General features: G+C 45.6%; 2 protein-coding genes across 2 annotated transcripts in view; both read left to right on the plus strand.

The window, feature by feature from the left end:
• The first annotated feature begins 12995 nt into the window (after positions 1-12995).
• Positions 12996-14650, plus strand: LOC114633034 (heterogeneous nuclear ribonucleoprotein C-like). Its single transcript, XM_028781657.1, has one exon. It carries the CDS (start codon positions 13412-13414, stop codon positions 14291-14293), a length of 882 nt encoding a protein of 293 aa, XP_028637490.1. The 5' UTR covers positions 12996-13411; the 3' UTR covers positions 14294-14650.
• Positions 14651-15920: 1270 nt separating this feature from the next.
• The window catches only part of Klhl25 (kelch like family member 25), a 25609-nt gene continuing 22419 nt past the window's right edge, over positions 15921-19110 (plus strand). Inside the window, exon 1 of the mRNA XM_028781658.1 lies at positions 15921-16067. The gene's annotated coding sequence lies outside the window, so the exon portion shown is untranslated. The remainder of the gene's footprint in view (positions 16068-19110) is intronic.

The raw sequence follows: 19110 nt of genomic DNA on the forward strand, positions 1-19110 counted from the left end.
TGTACATAAAATACACTCATATACATAAAATAAATCTTAAGAAAAAGGAAAAAATCTTGCATTTAAACAATTAGTAACTTGAACATGAGCAAGAGAGCTTCAGGAACATAAAACACAATATCCTAGAGCGTCTACATACTACATCTCTAATGTAAAAGGAGATAATCAAGATTGTATCTTGCATAGGGGATTGGCTAAACACTTAGAATTTAAAAAGCAAAGACACACAATAAAACTACTGACAATAAAGACTGTAATAGCTCTGGATCCTAAATGTAATTTAAATTCCTTTAAGTCTATATCACTTAAATACACTAGTATTTTTTTCCCTGAAATGCAATGATTGGAAGAATAATCAGAACTGTTGTGTAGATTAAATTAAAAGTAAGTAAAGAAATACTGATGGGCTGGAGAGATGGCTCAGTGGTTAAGAGCACTGACTGCTCTTCCAGGGGACCTTCATTTGTTAGCAGCACTCATACGGTGGCTCACATCTATAACTTCTCTTGGCCTCTTTGGACACCACATACATGTGTGGTACACAGACATACATGCAGACAAAACACCCATACAGAGGAAGTAAAATAACAAAGCAAACAAAGAAAAATGCCACAAGCCTGCTTCTGAGGGCCTCCTGGGGCAAGCTAGGTGATACTGTGGGGGAGGGGGGGAGGCTTCCTTGACATCCAGAATCCAGCTGGAGCTCAAGAGGGATCTTCAAACCTAAAGGTGGAGCCAGAGATGCTCAGCAGAGACTTGGGCATCCTTTCTTCCTCCATCCTGGGTTGATGGATGATGGAGGACACCCTGCATCTTTATTACACACACCGGAGAAGAACTGAAATTTCTCAGCAACAAGGGAAGTGTTCTCCTGGCACTGGGAGAGGTTACTTAAGGACCATTCCTCACAGTTCCCCCTGAAGCCCTGGCTCTTTGCCTCTCACGATGACAGGCTTGTTTTAGTGACAGCCCTATGAAACTTGCCCCAGTCTGGTGTTCCAACCTTTGGTGCCAAGTTCATTATCATGTTCTGTAAGGATCCTCTTCTCTGCCAGCTCAAGAGAGCTCCTCAAACTGTGGGTAATGTCACATGAACGAGGAGGCTGTGAAATATCTGGCAACAGTTAAACTTCCTGGACTTGTAACAGCCACGAAGTTTGTATGGAACCAAGAGGACACTGGATCAGAGATATTCCTAGCAGCCTTGACCCATGTTGCATTATGAATGTTCACTACAGCCTTGCTTCTGACCACACACATGCACACTTCTCAGTGCACGGACTGCTCTGCTCTGTAATGCTGCTGTGTGCTGCTGAGAACACCTCAGATCAGATCTGAGACTATTATGTGTTTGAATTGCAGTGTTTTCACTGTGCATCTAATGTTTTCTGCTCTTATAGAAACATAATGGTTCAGTCACAGACAGCAAAGACTTGTAATATCTTCTTACATTGTTCCTCTGAGTTGAGAGAGGGTTGATTTAGTATGAATTTGGAACCTGAGCAGGAATCCTCACTGGAAACACTGTCCTGACTGTTCCACTGAGGCCGACCTGGAGAGGTGCATTCTGCTAGCATCTCAGATGGAGCAGATCAGAGGGAAGACTGCCCACCCATCCTCTGCTCCTACACAGCATCCATTCCCCCTGCTGCAGCTGCAGCTGCTGCTGCTTCCTTTCTTGCCATCAGAACCACATTTCCAGACTCTCATTGTTGAGTGAGGACCAGTGGCTTTCAGGAAACTTCCATGTGTTTGGTGTGTGATAGGGTTTGTTGAGACAGCCATCTTTGTGGACTGAGCAACTACCAGGTGTTGGTTTCTCCAGTGACACACAGCTGGGGTTGGGGGTGGGGAGGAGGAGGAGAAAGAGGAGGAGGGAGGAGAACACACTCCTTCCACTGCTGAGACTCACTGCCCCAAGGACCTAGAAACCATCAAGTTCTCTTCCTCTCAGGTATGAGACACTCTTGTTAATATGTAATGTAAGCTGAGTTAATAAACTCTTTTTTAAAATGTAACTTTATTTGTGCTTTGTGTGTATGGGTGTTTTGCTTGTTTGTATATCTGTGCTGTGTGTTTACAGAGCACAGATGTGCTCTGTAGATGTGTGTGTGGAGGCCAGAAGAGTGTGGCAGTTGTCTGGAACTAGAGTTAGGGATGGCAGTGAGTTACTATGTGGGTGCTGGAAATCAAACCCAGGTCCTTTGGAATGGCAGCTGGTGCTCTTAACTGTGGAGCTATCTTCCCATCCCTGGATATATTCTTTTAACCCATATACTCGTCCTATCATTGTATTCCTCTACAGCACCCTGACTAAGACAGTGTGTAGCTATCAGAGAAGTCAAAGTTTAGATTGGATTGTCAGACAAACAGCACATCCATCTCACAGATACAAACGTTTGTATTCAGCTTTAATAAAGAGCAAAATTACATGTATACCGAAGAATTATTTTTTAAAATTACTTTATGACCTACTATCAGTAAATGTTTGCTTTACCCACCTGTTTTATAGGTCTCTGTACCCAGCTTGAGCTGTAGTTTAAATAACAAGCTGACACAATCTAGAGTAATCTGAGAAGCAGTTCAACAGGGATCGCCTAGATGGGAAAACCCTGTGCACACATCTGTGTGTGGAGGGGGTACTGATACCCTTAATAGATGTGGGAGCCCTAAAGGTGGGAGGCACCATACCCTGAGTTTGGGTACCAGACTGGATGAAGAGGGAGCAGTGGGCATGCAACCTGAACTGACTGCTCTCTGCTCTGGACTGCAGAAGGGTGGCCAGCTCTCCCAAGCTTCTACTCCACTCTGATGGACTGTAATCTGGAACTGAGTGTAGATACATCCTTTCTCCCCCAAGTCAATTTGTCAGGGTGTTTTACCACAGCAACAGGAAATGAAACTAAGACATCTGTGGTCATGTAAACATTTCTCAGATGAAAAGGAATCAGGTGGTAAAGACTTAGGAAGCCCTGCAATAGGCACCTGGGCATCAGGTCTTCTCAGCATTGCTGGGAGCTTGCCCAAGTCTGATGGTCTACCTAGGAAATGTTAGAAGCCAGAGGATATACAAGATGTAAAACTGTGTTTTTCGACCTTCCTAATGCTGCAACCTTTAATACAGTTCCTCATGCTGTGGTGACCCCAAGCATAAAGTAATTTTCATTGCTACCTTATAGATGTAGTTTTGCTATTGTTATGAACCATAATGTCAATATCTGTGTTTTCTGATGGTCTTAGGCGACTCCTGTGAAGGTATCATTCATTGAGAATTCTTGCTCTAAAATGTTTTTGTACAAAACAACTCAAAAGCCACTATCATTAAATATCTACAAAGTGGGGAAACAAGGAAACTGGTCTGAGGCTGCTCAACCCACCTTTTGCTTTCACATGCTTTAAGGGACATTTTATGTCACACGGATACCTTACAGTGCTTTCTAGGCAAATGAAGTTTCTTAAATGAAAGAGCCATAGCTTTCTGGAGCTTTCTATGGCCCTGCGGGTTCTCAAAGTAGGTCCCAGGTTAGGAATTGGCCGGGATCCACAGGGCCTGAATTGCTTGAGATGGTGGGATCTAAGGTAGCTGGAAAGAACAAAAAGACTCTGCATGAATGCTTCTGGATGCTCTTAAAGGGATTCTGGGAATCTCCCAAGCTGTCCTTTTATCTTCTCTGTCTTCAACATCAGAGAAGGAGTCGGGGTTCTCTGGAGCCACGCACATCCCCTGTCCTACTCTCTCTGCTCCACCAACTCAGTCATACTGGAAATCTGCCTCAGTCACGGCAAACGGGGGAGAGATGTTCTCTGCCACTCCCTCCAGATCACAGAAATGTGCTTTATGCTGACACTCAGGGATGTCATTCTTCTGTCCATATGGTGGGTACCGGAGAGTGGCTAAGGAGTCAGGTACAGACCTGAGTTCAGGTGAGTCTTCACAGTCCCCATCCTCCCCATAGGAAGGAGAGCCTGCCAGCCTGTGATATTTCAGTCCCAGTTTCTTGCACTAATAGAGAGAAAAGCTGCTGCTCCTTCTCTGTTCCATGGCCTGATTATTATTGGTCTACAGCAATCGCCAAGAAAAGTTGTCAAAGGCCATTGCAAAAATTCAGTAATGACAGTTATTAACCCAGTGTCTTTCCAGCTTTCTCATTTTTTGGCTGTTAGAAACTACTGGAAATCCAAGTACTCATGCCCAGTGCAAGACTGAATTTAGTATTTTCGATGTGTCCTGCAGCCATACAGAACTTTAGACTGTACTTACAAACAGTAGCTCCAGAGAACAATGTGATGAGTCCCAGCTTTGCTAAGGGAAAAACAAAGAAAGGAAGAGAGAGAGAGAGAGAGAGAGAGAGAGAGAGAGAGAGAGAGAGAGAGAGAAAGGAAGAAAGCAAGAAGCAAGCTTGGGTTTCCAAGGACTCAGGAGGAAAGTGAGGTCTGTGCTGTGGAGGAAAGTACCCAGAAGTCTCAGACAGTCCTGCAGATGCAGACGTGTTAGTGGTGAGGCTGTGGGCTAATCCATCCATGGAGTGATGAACAGACTCCTGGGAGATGGTGAAACTTCAGACAGTGGAGGCTGATATTTGGGGACTAGTTCACTGAGGCTTGTCCTAGAAAGACACCTTCTTCTTCTTGTCACTCTCTTTGCTCCCCGGTAGGCATGAGTTAGACAGCTCTTGTGTCCAGAAGTCCTCATCACTATAGTGCTCTCATCTGAGGCCTAAACTAAGGCAGCCAGGGAAACCACAGTGGAAACCTGTCTAGGCTCCAAAATGAGCCTGAGGTGGCTATTCCTGGTTGTCAACTTGACTGTATCTGGAATGACGTCCAATCCAGAATTGGAAGGCTCACCTGTGATCCTGAACTTGAGGCATAGTAGCTATGAAAAGCTTAGGCAAAGCAAACTAATACACACCTTTAATTCAGATCCAGATGCATTGGTACACACCTTTAATCTGGGCCACACCTTCTCCTGGAGACCTATATAAGGACTTTGGAAGAAGGAAGATTCTTCTTTGCCTGCTTGCCTTGCAGGACTGAGAAACTGCTAGATCCTTGGACTTCCATTCACAGCTGCTGCTCATCATTGTTGGGGTGTTGGACAACAGACTGTAAGTCATCAACAAATTCCCTTACTGTATAGAGACTACCATAAGTTCTGTGACTCTAGAGAACCCCGCCTAATACAGAGCCCTTCCCTTTTGTCCCTCTGGTCCTCGTCAGACTGATGGAATTCTGTCAGACATGGGGGTCTTTGGGAAGGTTCTTTGTCTTCGCAATTCACACTGCCTTCTGTGGAGTTCTGGAAGAGTAAATCTTGCTCCTCTCCCTTCTGCATTTCTGAGGGTGACATAGTGTATTCAATCAACTTCTGAACCCTGGAGTCAATTTTCCTTGCACAAACATAGGTTCACAGCTTTTACAGGGATGCTGAGGATTTGAACTCACGTTTCCATGGTTCTGCTGCAGGCACTGTAGCAAAGGAGACAGCTCTCCAGCCCTTTGCCTTGTTTTTCTGTGTGTTTATAGTGTTGAATTTAAGTTTGTGATGCTCTCTGGATAAGTTTTGTGTAAGATGTGAGGCTTAGGTTAAAGTTTACTGTGTTGCTGTGTGTCTCTTTTAGTTTCTTCAACAAGGTTTTTGTTTTGTTTTAAAATAATAGTCCTTCTGTGAGAAATAATTTCAGAGTTGAAAAAAGAGTCCCTGCCAGGTGGTGGTGGCACACGCCTTTAATCCCAGCACTTGGGAGGCAGAGGCAGGTGGATTTCTGAGTTCGAGGCCAGCCTGGTCTACAGAGTGAGTTCCAGGACAGCCAGGGCTATACAGAGAAACCCTGTCTCAAAAAACCAAAACAAAAAAAAGAAAGAAAGAAAACAGTGTCCCCTGTTTTAACTGAGTGTCTGGACAAGCCAAACATGACTCTTGACCCCAAGTGTGCGCTTGGAAGAACAAACACACAGAGACAGTATGTCCATTTGGTTTGTTTAACTCAGGTGGTGACTGTCTTTTCCCCATGGGCTGGGGTCAGACCTCACTGTATTATTCAGCTGGCTAGTCTGAAAAGAATTGGTGAACAGGAAATGAAGGGAAAAAAGAGCAGGGTAACTGTCATCAGCCATCAGCTTCCTAGGATGCGGCAGGAGGTCCTGTGTGAACCAAGGTTTTACTGGGTGGGGGGAATTAAAACACTTGCATCAAAATCTGTTTTTTTTTTGTTTTGTTTTGTTTTTTGAGACAGGGTTTCTCTGTGTAGCCCTGGCTGTCCTGGAACTCACTCTGTAAACCAGGCTGGCCTCGAACTCAGAAATCTGCCTGTCTCTGCCTCCCAATTGCTGGGATTAAAGGCGTTTGCCACCACTGCCTGGCTTGCATCAAAATCTTACAAGGTGAGGGAGACAAAAATACCTGAATCCCTTGTCCTAAACACAAGTTTATAGTGTTCAGCAGAAAAGAGTGAAATTTGATATTTCTGTACTTCTTCTGTTGGATTGATTCCCTATCTTTGTCTAACATGGGGTGAGCATGTCTCTGTGACTGAGTTCCTGATCCCTTCATGGATCTCATTGAACCGGGTCTCCTTAAAGCCATAACTAGACAGTTGTCATCATAAATGCTGAGTGTTCAGAGCAGGGAGGCTGATTTCTCCCACTCATTCTCTCTTCCAAATCTGAGACAAAACCTGCTGTGAGCTTGTCATGGGTGCTCCCTAACCAGTAACGTTCAATTAAGTTGCTGAGAGCTTTAATCACAAAGAGTGCTGGATTCTGTCAGGAGCTTTTGAAAGTTCCTTATGTATCAGAGTATGTTGACTGGTTTTGGTCACAAGCAAGCCTTGTCTACCTTGAATTAACCTAATCTTATCATAGATAGCTGTCACTGAACTCTGTTTGCTAGGGTTTTATAGAGGGCTTCTGAGCTTAAATTCATGATAATACCATACATACTTTCTCTCTGCCCTTTGTTTTTACTGGTTTTAGCTGGTTTTGGAGACAAGGCAGTACTGGGCACCTAAAGGAAGTTGAGGATTACTTCCTGTACTGCTTATTCTTGGCTGTCAGCTTGATTGTCTTGAGAGATGCCACAGGGAGAGTAACACAGTGGGTGTGTCTGTGAGGATGTTTCTGCAGTGTTTGGTGCTTGAGTTGAAGACCCACCCACCATGACTGGGGCTGGCTCTATCCAGTAGGCCCCAAGTGTGGCTGAGGTGGAAGGAGGGAGGCTGCCAGCACACGTGGAGTCCACTTCTCCTGAGCAAACGACTCTGTGGGCGCTTCCTTGCCTTGAGGACCTCAGTCACCAGGTCCCTGGCCTTTCCTGCAGACTCTCACCAAGGGCTCTGGAGGAACCTCCAGGCCCTCAGCCTTTGAATGGGGCTGACTCACTGCTCCCTGTTGTCCTGAAGGTTCTGGATTTGTGGCCAGAGCAACTCACTGAGTTCTTTGGCCCTTCAGGATAGGGATGACTATTGTAGGAGTATCCAACCTGCTGTGGTGTCAGCCAATCCAGTACATTTTTTAAAAATTATAGGTGAGGTTGGCCCAGCATGGTGGCACACACTTGTAATAATAGTATTCCAAGGCAGACAGATCTGTCTGACGTCAAGGCAAGTCTACATAGAATTCCAGGACAATCAGAGTCATAGATCTTGTCTCAAACAAACAAACAAACAAACAAAGAAATAAAAAAAGGCCAAAAACCACACCAAACCAAATTAAAACAAAACAAACAGACAAAAAAACAAAACAAAACCCAAAACATCTAAACCCTACTTTTTAATGATGCAAATGATATGTATGCATACATGAGGACAGAAACACACAGACAGAGTTATATAGTGTATGATTTGCTAGAGAATCTGACTAATAAACTGTTTTGGTTTTTGGAATGAATCATGTATCCTTGGCATGCATTTTTTAAAAAGATTTGTTTATTTAATGTATATGACTAAACAGTCACTATCTTCAGACATATCACATAGCTGAAGACACAGATGCACCAGAAGAGGGCATCAGATCCCATTACAGATGGTTGTGAGCCACCATGTGGTTACTGAGAGTTGAACTCAGGACCTCTGGAAGAGCAGTCAGTGCTCTTAACCACTGAGCTATCTCTTCAGCTCCGTTGGCATGCATTTTTTTTTTTTTTTAAAAGCATCTCACAGAATTCTCCAGTAAAATTATCAGGATGCAGACAATCCATTTTTGGAATCTGTCATGCTAGTAATTATGATTCTTTACTTATTATAGGACTAGTTAGATTCTTTTGCTACATTTTGGTTTTAGAAAAGTTGATCGAACCTTTTTTAAAGTAAATAGGTCTCTTCCACTGTAATTATGAAAGAGTTAAGGGTTTGTGGTGGATGCTTCATTATTGTTTTTTCTTTCCCTTTCCTGGAGACAGGGCTTCTCTGTATAACAGCTATAGCTGTCCTGGAAATTACTTTATAGACCAGGCTGTCCACAAACTCTGAGATCTGCTGCCCTTGTATCCTGCATGCTGGGATTAAAGGCATGCACCACCACTGCCCGGCTCCTTGCTCTTTTCCTAATACTCTTGAAGTGGGAACTTATTATTCCCTGATATTTTAAATGCTGTCAACCTCCCATGACTCCTTCTGCCTGCACCTCACATGTTTTGACGTTTTATATATTTTCATTTGTTAATAGTCCAAAGGGTATATTATCCACTATCTGTGATATTATCTCATTCATATGATCAAACAAGGAATTTTAGCTCAAATTCTCAACACTTTCATTTATAAAGAGAAAAGAAGAAAACGCAATATTCCTCAAAAGCATAAGTGTACATTTGTAACAATTTAGAGCTATCCTGTGAATCCTGGAGGATGACCAGTGAAACTTTGGATGGGCTAGGGGTGTAGCTAAGTAGCTCACATGAGGACCGAGATTCAAACTAAGCACCCAAACCAAATCAAATCAAACCAAACCAAAACAAAACACAATGGAATAAAGAAGCATAGACACTGCTTGCTGTGTGTGTGTAGGCAACGTGGCAATCTGGTCCTCTTCTTTGAATTTCACATCATGTACCCCAATTCCACTCATTTCCCTGTGCCTTCCTATCTGCTCTCTGCCCTTGGGACCTCCCTTTCAAAATAAAAACAAACAAAACAATCAAACAACCAAAAATCTCTTTGTGGAAGATAGAATGTGTCACAGCGTGTCCCACAGCGTACTCTTTTGCCCACACATCTTTCCTTGCAAATGTTCATTGCAGTGGGTCTGGCTCAAGACCTCTGCTTCTGCTACACTGTCAATACTGGATCCTCGGGACTCCTCTCAGATATCCTGTTGTTCCCCTATGTCATGGAGATACTGCAGTTTTGGATCTGCAGGACTGGCCCCTTCATGCATTCCAGGGGTTCATAGATGAGGTAGATGTTGGGGTGGTCCAACTCAAAGCCTTTGAAAATTGAAAATCAGCCTGCTCTCCCACAACCACACGGTCAGGGTGAGCTCTCCAGCACTGCCTGGGCAAGTTCACCTAATGTTTTAGTCAGCAAGGGGCCAGGCCAGCTCTCCTGCCTGATACAGGTATGGAGGGTTAGGGTCATTTACGTTGGGAACATTCAAAATCTTCCTTTTCTAAATATCTTGAAGAACACAGTAAAAATTTTAAATGTATCCACCTCTCCCTGCTGTAGCATATTAAATTTTATCCCCATAACCTAAGTGATCTCACTATAATTACCCATATAATGTGCTCATTATGTGACATTTAATATTACATTAGTTTAAATGACATCTTGGCGTGTGTGTGTGTGTGTGCATGTGTGTGTGTTCTGAAACAAAGTCTCATGTTTCCCGGGCTGGCCTCAAACTTGCTATGTAGTGGACACTAGGATTAAGTGCCTGCTCTTCCTCCTCTTGTGTCTGATTGCTGGGATTGGGATTGGGATTACAGATATGTATCAGTTTGTATTATTCCTTTTAAGTCTCTCTCTCTCTCTCTTTCTCTCTCATACAGGGGTTCCTCCATGTAACAGTCTTGGCTTCCTGGCTGTCCTGGACTCAATCTGTAGACCAGGCTGTCCTCAAACTCACAAAGATCTGCCTGCCTCTGGCTCACGAAGTGCTAGGATTAAAGATGTGTGCCACCATCCCTGGCTGATTTCTCTCTCTCTCTCTCTCTCTCTCTCTCTCTCTCTCTCTCCCTCCCTCCTTCCCTCCTTCCTTCCTTCCTTCCTTCCTTCCTTCTTTCCTTCCTTTCTTTTAGATTTATTTATTTATTTATTTGAGTACACTACAGCTGTCTCAGACACACACTAGAAGAGTACATCAAATCACATTACAGATGGTTGTGAGCCACCCTGTGGTTGCTGGGGATTGAACTCAGGACCTCTGTCAGAGCAGTCAGCGCTCTTAACCACTGAACTATCCCTCCAGCCCAGATTTATTTTCTTTTTATTTATGGCAATTAAAGAGTATATCATTTAAGCCGGATGTGGTGCTGCGTAGTTTTAATCCCAGCATTCTGGAGACAGCCAGGAAGATCATAAGGCTCACCTCTAGGGATTCCATCCCCCTCCTTTGAATCTACTCTTAGCCTGTAACTAACCATTTGGCCAAGCTGACTGCTCAGCAACGCATTCCAATCCTCCCGTTTCCTCCTGGGATCACAGATGCTCCATTCCACCAAGCCCATCCTTTAAACACAGGTTTTGGGGGTCAACGTATGTTTGCAAGGCAAGAAATTTGCTGATTGAATTATCATCCCATTCCCATTTCACAATTTTTAAGACTTTAAACTAGCTGGGCGGCATGGTAGCATACAGCTTTACTCCCAGCACTTGGGTGGCAGAGGCAAGTGGATCTCTGAATTTGAAGCCAGCCTGTTCTACATAGTGAGTCCAAGGACAGCCAGGGCTAGGTAGAAAGAACTTGAAAGACTTTAAAATTCGGGTTACCTAAAACACTAAGTAGATGGCGATCGATTTTAGCAGGGATAGGGTAGGGTAAGACTATTGATTGACATCAAGCACCTGTCCCTTTCTCTTGCATGCTAACGGAGCCCTGACTTTGCTTGAAAAGGGAAAATATTTACCCAAAAGTTCATAATTCCCTGTTTCGAAAAACAAAAAAAAAAAAATTCATAATTCCCAGCTGCCCTTGCAGAAACAAACTAATATTTTATTTGTGTCGAACTTATTTTCTCCCTTTCTGTCATATACTGTATTAAGAGAGTTCTGAGGAAACGGAGCAGGCGAGGATCTGAAGAGAGAAGAGGTGGGAAGGAGCTGCCGGGAGTGGAGGGAGGGGAAACTGTGGTGGAGATGCATTGTATGAGAGAAGAATCTATTTGCAATTACAAAAAAAAAAAAAAAAGTTTGGCACTACACAAGATTCATCGGTAGCATGTCTAAACTGTAAAGCCTTCTGTGGCAGTTTGACTAGGAATGGCCCCCACAGACTCACCTGTTGGAATGCTTGTCCTATAGGGAGTGGCACAACTAGGAGGTGTGGCCTTGTTGGAGTAGGTGTGAGCTTGTTGCAGGAAGTGTGAAACTGAAGGCCCAGCTTTGAGGTCTCCCTCTGCTCAAACTAAAACAGCAAGCCTGCCTCAATTAAATGTTTTCCTTTGTTAAAAAACAAAAATGTTTTCCTTTACAAGAGTTGCCATGGTTATAGTGTCTCTTCCCAGCAATGAAACTGTAAGACACCAACTATGTGGAACACGGAGGTTTCTGAGCTAACTGTGGTGGACCCTGCACCCCAGAACTCCATGTGTATTGGGCTGGCGTGGCAGGTAGGGGCGTTGGCAGTGGGATGCTACAGGGTCCATGCTAGGACCGAAGCAGATGGCAAAACAGGCTCATTTCTTTCCCTGCTTCCTTTCGGTTCTTATCTGAATTCAATAACTCAACACATGTTCTTGGCTCTGATTTCTTTTTATTGGCTATATTTGCTTTTAATGTATGCCACTACCTAATTTAGGCCCCAGAGTTGAAGAGGGAAACAGGGATATGAGCCAGATTTCTGATGGTTGGCATGTGTAAGCTCACAGAGAGCCTTTTTAAAAAGCCATAAGCAACGCTTATGAACTTGCTAAGAATCAATTTTGCATGGGAAGCTTCATCTAAGCAACAATGTAAATGTCTTTGCTTTAGGAAATTGGCAGGGCACTATAACTATAAATGCAGCCTGTCATTCGTGTCATGAAGCTATCTATTATTTGATGCTGCCTTATCCCTTTGGAAAGTTCCTTAACAGCATATTAGGCCACTGAGCAGCTCTGGCCAAGGTTCCTCTTAAATACAGGAACCCTCCCATTTTAAACGTATTCAGATCAAATGGAGGCACTCTGGTGAGCATTTACTGGCTGCCACACCCTCCATCTTCACAGTAGTAATCCTGTAGGAAAGGTTTGGTGATAGATACCCTTTCTGCCTGCAAGAACCAGGTCATCAAAACCATCCTGTCAGAGATTTTGTTTTGTTTTTCGAGACCCTGTCAGAGATCTTGAGGGGCATAGTGAGATTCTGGACTTCAGGTTGGCTGTCTGTAGCTACATAGACTGCTAGATAGCAAATAGCTTGTGCTGCCAGGCCAAGCAGCCTTCAGCACAAGTGGTCTACTTCCCACTTTCCATCAGTCACTTTGCTATTTGTCTTCGGAATCTTTTGCACCTTCCCCCTCTTAAACCTCTTTGGCACCAGCTATCAGTGAGACCTCTGCTTCCTGGGCATTCTCTCCACTCCCGTGCTTCTGTGGTGCTTACCTTTTTTTTTTTTTTTTAAGACAAGAGTCTCACAGTGACTATGGCTGTCCTGGAACTATGTAAACTAGGCTAGCCTTGAACTCAGAGATCTACCTGCTTCTGCCTCCTGGGATTAAAGGTGTGTGCCATCACACCTGGACAGTTCATTAATTTCTTTTTCTTTTCTTTTTTTTTTTTTTTTTTGAGACAGGGTTTCTCTGTATAACCTGTGCTGTCCTGGAACTCACTCTGAAGACCAGGCTGGCCTCGAACTGCCCGGCGAGCTCTTGTGTCTTTATGTGACCTGTTGGAATGATTGCTTCTTTGGTCCTTTACTCCAGTGGGAGTTCACACTGCTGCTTTACAGGCAAGAAGACCAGATACTCAGCAAGTTGATGTGGTGGAATAATCCTATAGGCGGGGTTTGATGATACTCCTTCTGCCTGGCAGAACCATCTCTCAGAGACAGAGTTGGGTGGGAACAAAGAAGCCAATCGAACTTCAAGACAAGATTACGATTTTGTGAGAAGACGGAGAGTGAACAGTTGTGTGGCTCCTTGATGTTGTAGCTCCGGCGTCTCGGTGTAGACCTGCGGTAGGAGAGACAGTCTCTTCTCTCTCTCCTAACTCTTGTGAGAGTTTTTTTGATCTTCAGCTACATTTTCAGCTCTGTGAGGAACCTCATCATCAAAGGAGATGGCTAGCAATGTTACCAACAAGACAGATCCACGGTCCATGAATTCCCGTGTTTTCATTGGGAATCTCAATACTTGGGTGGTCAAGAAGTCTGATGTGGAGGCCATATTTTCAAAGTATGGCAAGATTGTGGGTTGCTCTGTGCATAAGGGCTTTGCCTTTGTCCAGTATGTTAATGAAAGAAGTGCCCGAGCTGCTGTAGCTGGAGAGGATGGCAGAATGATCGCTGGCCAGGTTTTAGATATTAACCTGGCTGCAGAGCCAAAAGTGAACAGAGGAAAAGCCGGTGTGAAACGATCTGCAGCCGAGATGTACGGTTCCTCATTTTTCTTGGACTATGACTTTCAACGGGATTATTATGACAGGATGTACAGTTACCCAGCACATGTTCCTCCTCCTCCTCTTATTGCTCGAGCTGTGGTGCCTTCTGAACGCCAGCGTGTGTCAGGGAACACCTCACGAAGGGGCAAAAGTGGATTCAATTCGAAGAGTGGACAACGGGGATCTTCTTCCAAGTCTGGAAAGTTGAAAGGTGATGACCTTCAGGCCATTACAAAGGAGCTGACTCAGATAAAACAAAAAGTGGATTCTCTGCTGGAAAGCCTGGAAAAAACTGAAAAAGAACAAAGCAAACAAGCAGTAGAGATGAAGAATGAAAAGTCCGAAGAAGAGCAGAGCAGTGCCTCTGTGAAGAGAGAGGAGACTGATGTGAAGCTGGAGTCTGAGGCAGGTGCAGATGACTCTGCTGAGGAGGGTGACCTGCTGGATGATGATGACAATGAAGATCGGGGGGATGACCAGCTGGAGTTGAAGGATGATGAAAAAGAGCCTGAGGAGGGAGAAGATGACAGAGACAGCGCCAATGGGGAGGATGACTCTTAAGTACACAGTGGAGCTTAGACATCATCTCCCGTTATTCATTTCCCTAGGCGCTTGTGAGAGAGCAAAGTAACACCAGATCCTCTGCCCTAGAATCTTCTGCACATTCTCACTGTTCTCCCTCTTTATCCTTCCTGTGTTCATTAATTCATAATTTCCCTGAGCCTAGTTCCATTTCACTTCCTTTGATGCTCTGTAGTAGTTTCGTTAAGTCTTACCCTGTAAGTTCTGCTTTAATTTTGATACCTCTTTGACTTAACAATAAAAAGTTGTATTTTTTTTTTAAAAAAAGACAAGATTACAAGATCTCAGAATAACAGCACACAGACAGACAGGCAGACAGACAGACAACACACACACACACACACACACACACGTCATAGAAATCTAGAAAATATCCTTCCTCCTTTTTTTTTTTCTCCTTTGAGACAAGGTTTCTCTGTGTAGCCCTGGCTGTTCTGGAATCAACTTTATAGATCTGGTTGGCCTGGAAATCAGATTGGCCTTCCTCTGCGTTGAATGCTGAGGTTAAAGGAGTGTGCCCCCCACCACCCAGGTCTAGCAATTCTTCTTCTTCTTTTTTTTTTTTTTAGCAATTCTTAAATAAACTAATAGATGCACTGGGCGAGTGTGATGTCTATTCTTGGTCCTCAACTTGATTATATCTGGAGTAGCTAAAACTCAAGCAGCTGGGCACACCTGTGAGGGATTTTTCTTGGTTGGATCATTTGAGGTAGGAAGACCCACCCTAAATCTGGACTGCACCTTCTAGTGGCAGCCTGGAAGAAGGACCTGGAAAAAGGACACTTTTGCTCTTTGGCTGCCCTTAAGTCTCACAGGTAGGTTCATTATTTCACTGTATTATAGCTAACTTCTTGTGGATTCCAAGGTATACTGAAGACCAGCTGAAGCATCCAGCCTCATGGACTGACAGTTGGACTCTTGGACGTTATATCTGGAGACAGCCATTGTTGGACTACCCCAGCCACAGCCTGAAAGTCACTCTAATAAATTCCATATGTGTGTTGTATGTATGTATGTATGTGTATCTGTAGGTATAGATTTACTCTATCAGTTTTGTACCTCGGAGAATTCTGACTAATAGTGAAGAATATTTGAAGGGTTTAAAATAAAAAGTTTAGGCAGAAATTTCTGCCAGCTTGACAGAAAAGCTGAAGCTTAAGGTCCTCTCACCTGAAATATAGGGATTCCCAGTATAGACAGGGATTCGTGTCTGTAGAAATTCCCCCACATGGAAATTAGCAGAGAGTAAAAAAGGATTTCCTTAACACAGGGACAATTAGATCGCAGGCCTGTAAAAAGATCAATAATGGCTATAGTTCGGAAACAGAAACAAGCATGTGTGTGATCTACAAAGATCTTCCTTAAGGAAAGCTCTAGAATAAATAGGTCGTGTTGCTTTCTCCCAACTGGCCACCAGAGCAGAAAGGCAATGGCCTGTCCCTTTAAGAGTCTGGTGGCAGTCGCTTTCCTCTCTCCGCCCCGCCTCCCGCGGCACCGGTGGCCTGGACGACCGTCCCTTTCTTCTCACGCGGTTGTATTACGGGTTAGTCGGCCTATCCGTCACAGAGACGCGGTCTATGATTGGTTGCTGCATTTCGGGCCGCGAGGCGGGGCGGGAAGGCCGGAGAAACTAGTTTGTTGGCGGCGCCGGTGCGGTTCGGCTACGGGATCGCGGCCGGGACTGGTGAGCCGGCCGGGGAAGGCGGCTGCGGCGGGGACTGCGGAGCTTGTGGGGCCGCACGGTGAGAACCAGGTGGGTACCGAGTCGACAGGGGGCGCCATCGTTGGGGCTTGTCACCAGGACAGCGAGCGACCCTGTGCGAGGATCGCCAGGCAGGGCGTAGGACCGCAGGCCCGGTTCACTGGGTCGGGAAAGTGGGTGCTGACCCAGGAGCGCCCCTCGGACGAGCTTGGAGGCCCCGTACTGTTATGTTCAGAGCTCCCGCCAAGGGAATGAATTGTTTTCCACACGGATGTTACGCGCAAGAGCGGCTACCCTCCCCCGGGAGTTTTTGATTCATTGAGTCCACTGATTCTCTTTTTTTAAAAAAATTACTATTGATCCTAGAAAGAGGAAGCTGCTTGTCTTCGAGGATGCGAACCGTGCAGCTTTGCGCCCGCACCTAGCCAAAGTCCCTGCTCCCTGCTTGTGCCTAGCCAGGGCCGAGAGGTTAAACCAGGGAAGAGTAGACAGCAGGGCCTGGCCGTGTGGCCCACAGCATAGAGTCCTTCCTGTCTGGGAAGTTGTCTGTCAAGGGAGAGTGGTGACACTCCCGCAGCCACACGCCCCTACTCACCCAGGTGGTGGCCGATCTGGCAGGGTTGTAGCAAATCGTCCACCCCCCACCCCCTTCCCCTCTCCCCTCAACCCTCCTCCCATGCGTTATCCTGGCGCGAGAATTCCACTGTCGTTTGCAAATCCCCACTTGACTGGTCTCTTTCATAGTTGTATTAGAAGCTTCTTTTTCCTATTCGAAAATTGTGCCTACTGGGGCACCAGACACTTGGGTGCAAGTGCCTTAAGGACCTCAACGTGCATTCTCACAGACTTTATTTAAAGTTTTTTTTTTTTCTCTTTTTTTTTTCATTTTTAGTCTTGCTATGTACTAGCCTTGAGCATGAAATCTCTGGTCCCAGCCTCCTGAGAGCTGGATTTATAAGCAAGTGCCACCATACCAATCCCGGAGAATTTCTAGAGACTGGAGCACAGGAAGTTGGGGGAGGGGCGGACTACCCGGGCCTTTGTAGTTCATCTGTACTTTGGGGAGACCAGAGGCCAAGTTGCTTTGGCCAAGCCTCCGTGGGCACTAGCCCTCCCTCCCTGCTGTGGCAGGACAAAGTATGCCAGTTGTCCGGGCTATTCACCCTATCCTGGAGTAGGATGGGGAGGGAGGGGGTACTTGGCACCTGACCCCCTAATTTGCTGAGCCTCTTTCATAAGCGACACAGTTATGCTAGGAGGACTTTTTATGGGTGTTGCTGAAAGCTTGTGTCTGGGGACAGAGGAGGGAAGACCCACGGTACTCTTAGCCTACAGTAGATTTGGTCCCTCTAAGACAGGGTTCATGAGATCACAGGCTTTGTCTGTGGAGGCCAGCAAAGTCACTTTTGTCCCAGGCCCTGTAATTATTGATATTTCAGTTGAGTCATTTATCAGCAAGTGAGTTCAGGGAGATTGTTTAATTATGGAGGATGGAAGGACAAAACCTTTGTCATGGGCGTCATGCTGCAGCTGGGTTCCCTGTGCCATGCAGTGTAAGATCTGCATGCAAGTTGCATGTTCCACAGTGGCTCTGAGAATGGCATCTTTAGCCAGTGGGACCACTGTGGGGAAAGAAAAGTAGGAAGAAAAAAGAAATGTCCCCATGTGTGGTGTGCAATGAATGCATCCTTCTTGTCATTCAGAGGGAGGGAGGGTGGCCTGGAGTAGTGAGCATGCTACACAGAGGTAGTTTTAGTCAAATTACTCATTGAGCAGACTATTGAGACCCTGCTTTGAGAGAGAAGTGGATTCTGGCATATGGACTGGGGATGCTGACACATCAGTTTGCAGGGCCCCAGTGAGCAGGGTAACAGAAAGCTGGAGAGGAGGGTGAAGGCTTCCTGGAGAGAGAAGGAAAGCTAGCACGGGCTACCAAACCTCCATTCCATGTCCTGGCTGCAGCTGTTTTTCTAGCCATCCATCCACACTCTTGCAGAACCAGCTCTAGGATGGGAGCTGACCATTCATTCTTGGTGGTGACTGTGACACTGTGGGCAGCTGTCCAGGTTAATTGAGGACCCGGTTTCCCATGCAGCTTCTGAGGGGCTCTGCTCATCAGCTTACTGCATGAGTCCTGAGTCCTTTATTAGCTGGCAATGTCAGTGTGCCCTGGGCAGGGGGTGTCTCTCTCTCTCTCTCTCTCTCTCTCTCTCTCTCTCTCTCTCTCTCTCTCTCTCTCTCTCTCTCCTATAGAGTTGGCACAAGCCAGCAGTGGTGGGCCACAATGAATTGGCCGATTGAAATGCTAATGTAGTAAGTCAGCTAATGTGGTAAATTTCATAATTGAATTGCCTTGCTGCTCTGCCAGTGAATCCTTTTCGAGGCCAGGAAACACTTGGGAGCCATGTGAGGATGGCCAGGCAGGCCTAGGCAGAACTTAAGCATCCACAGCTTACAGAAACCACATCCCAGCAGGACTGGTGATGAGTCTGCTGCTGTCTGGCTGCCACTGCAGGCTTTTTCTCCTCATCAGCGATTGTGCCTGAGAACCCTCAGCTGGTAGCAGTTCTAAAGGCATCTGAAGCTGACAGCTGCCTTGCCAGGTGTCTCTGGGGATTGTTAGGACACGGGAGGAGACACTGAAGGGACAGAAAGGGACTTTGAGGTTGGCAGGCTCCCCCTTAAGTTCTTCAGCACAGGGTGAGTGGAGGAGCTCAGGCTGCGGTTGGCCTGGGTTCAATTCCTTCTGGAGTCACTGTGAGGCCTTCTGGAGGATGGTGTGAGGTGATACCCAGCACTGTACAGCACATCCCAGAATGGTGTCTGGCATCTATTGGGCTGCTCATGCCCAGCTCCCTGTCCCCTTTGCTCTGTTCTCCTGACTCAGAATGGAGGTGTTATCCCTTTCTTGCTCTTAACCTTTCCCCAGTCCTGTCTTGGTTCCCCCTTGGATGATAAAAGATAAGCAACCATGGCCTGTTCTTCAAAGAGACAGTTTCCTGCGCTGAGATGTGCTCACTGATGAGTGTTAGCCTAGGATGGATAAAGCCCTGGATCAGACTAGGTATTGTGGCACAAACCTGTACTCCAGCAC

This window comes from Grammomys surdaster, unplaced genomic scaffold (genome assembly GCF_004785775.1).
Source record: "Grammomys surdaster isolate TR1022 unplaced genomic scaffold, NIH_TR_1.0 493, whole genome shotgun sequence".
Taxonomy (NCBI): Eukaryota; Metazoa; Chordata; class Mammalia; order Rodentia; family Muridae; genus Grammomys; species Grammomys surdaster.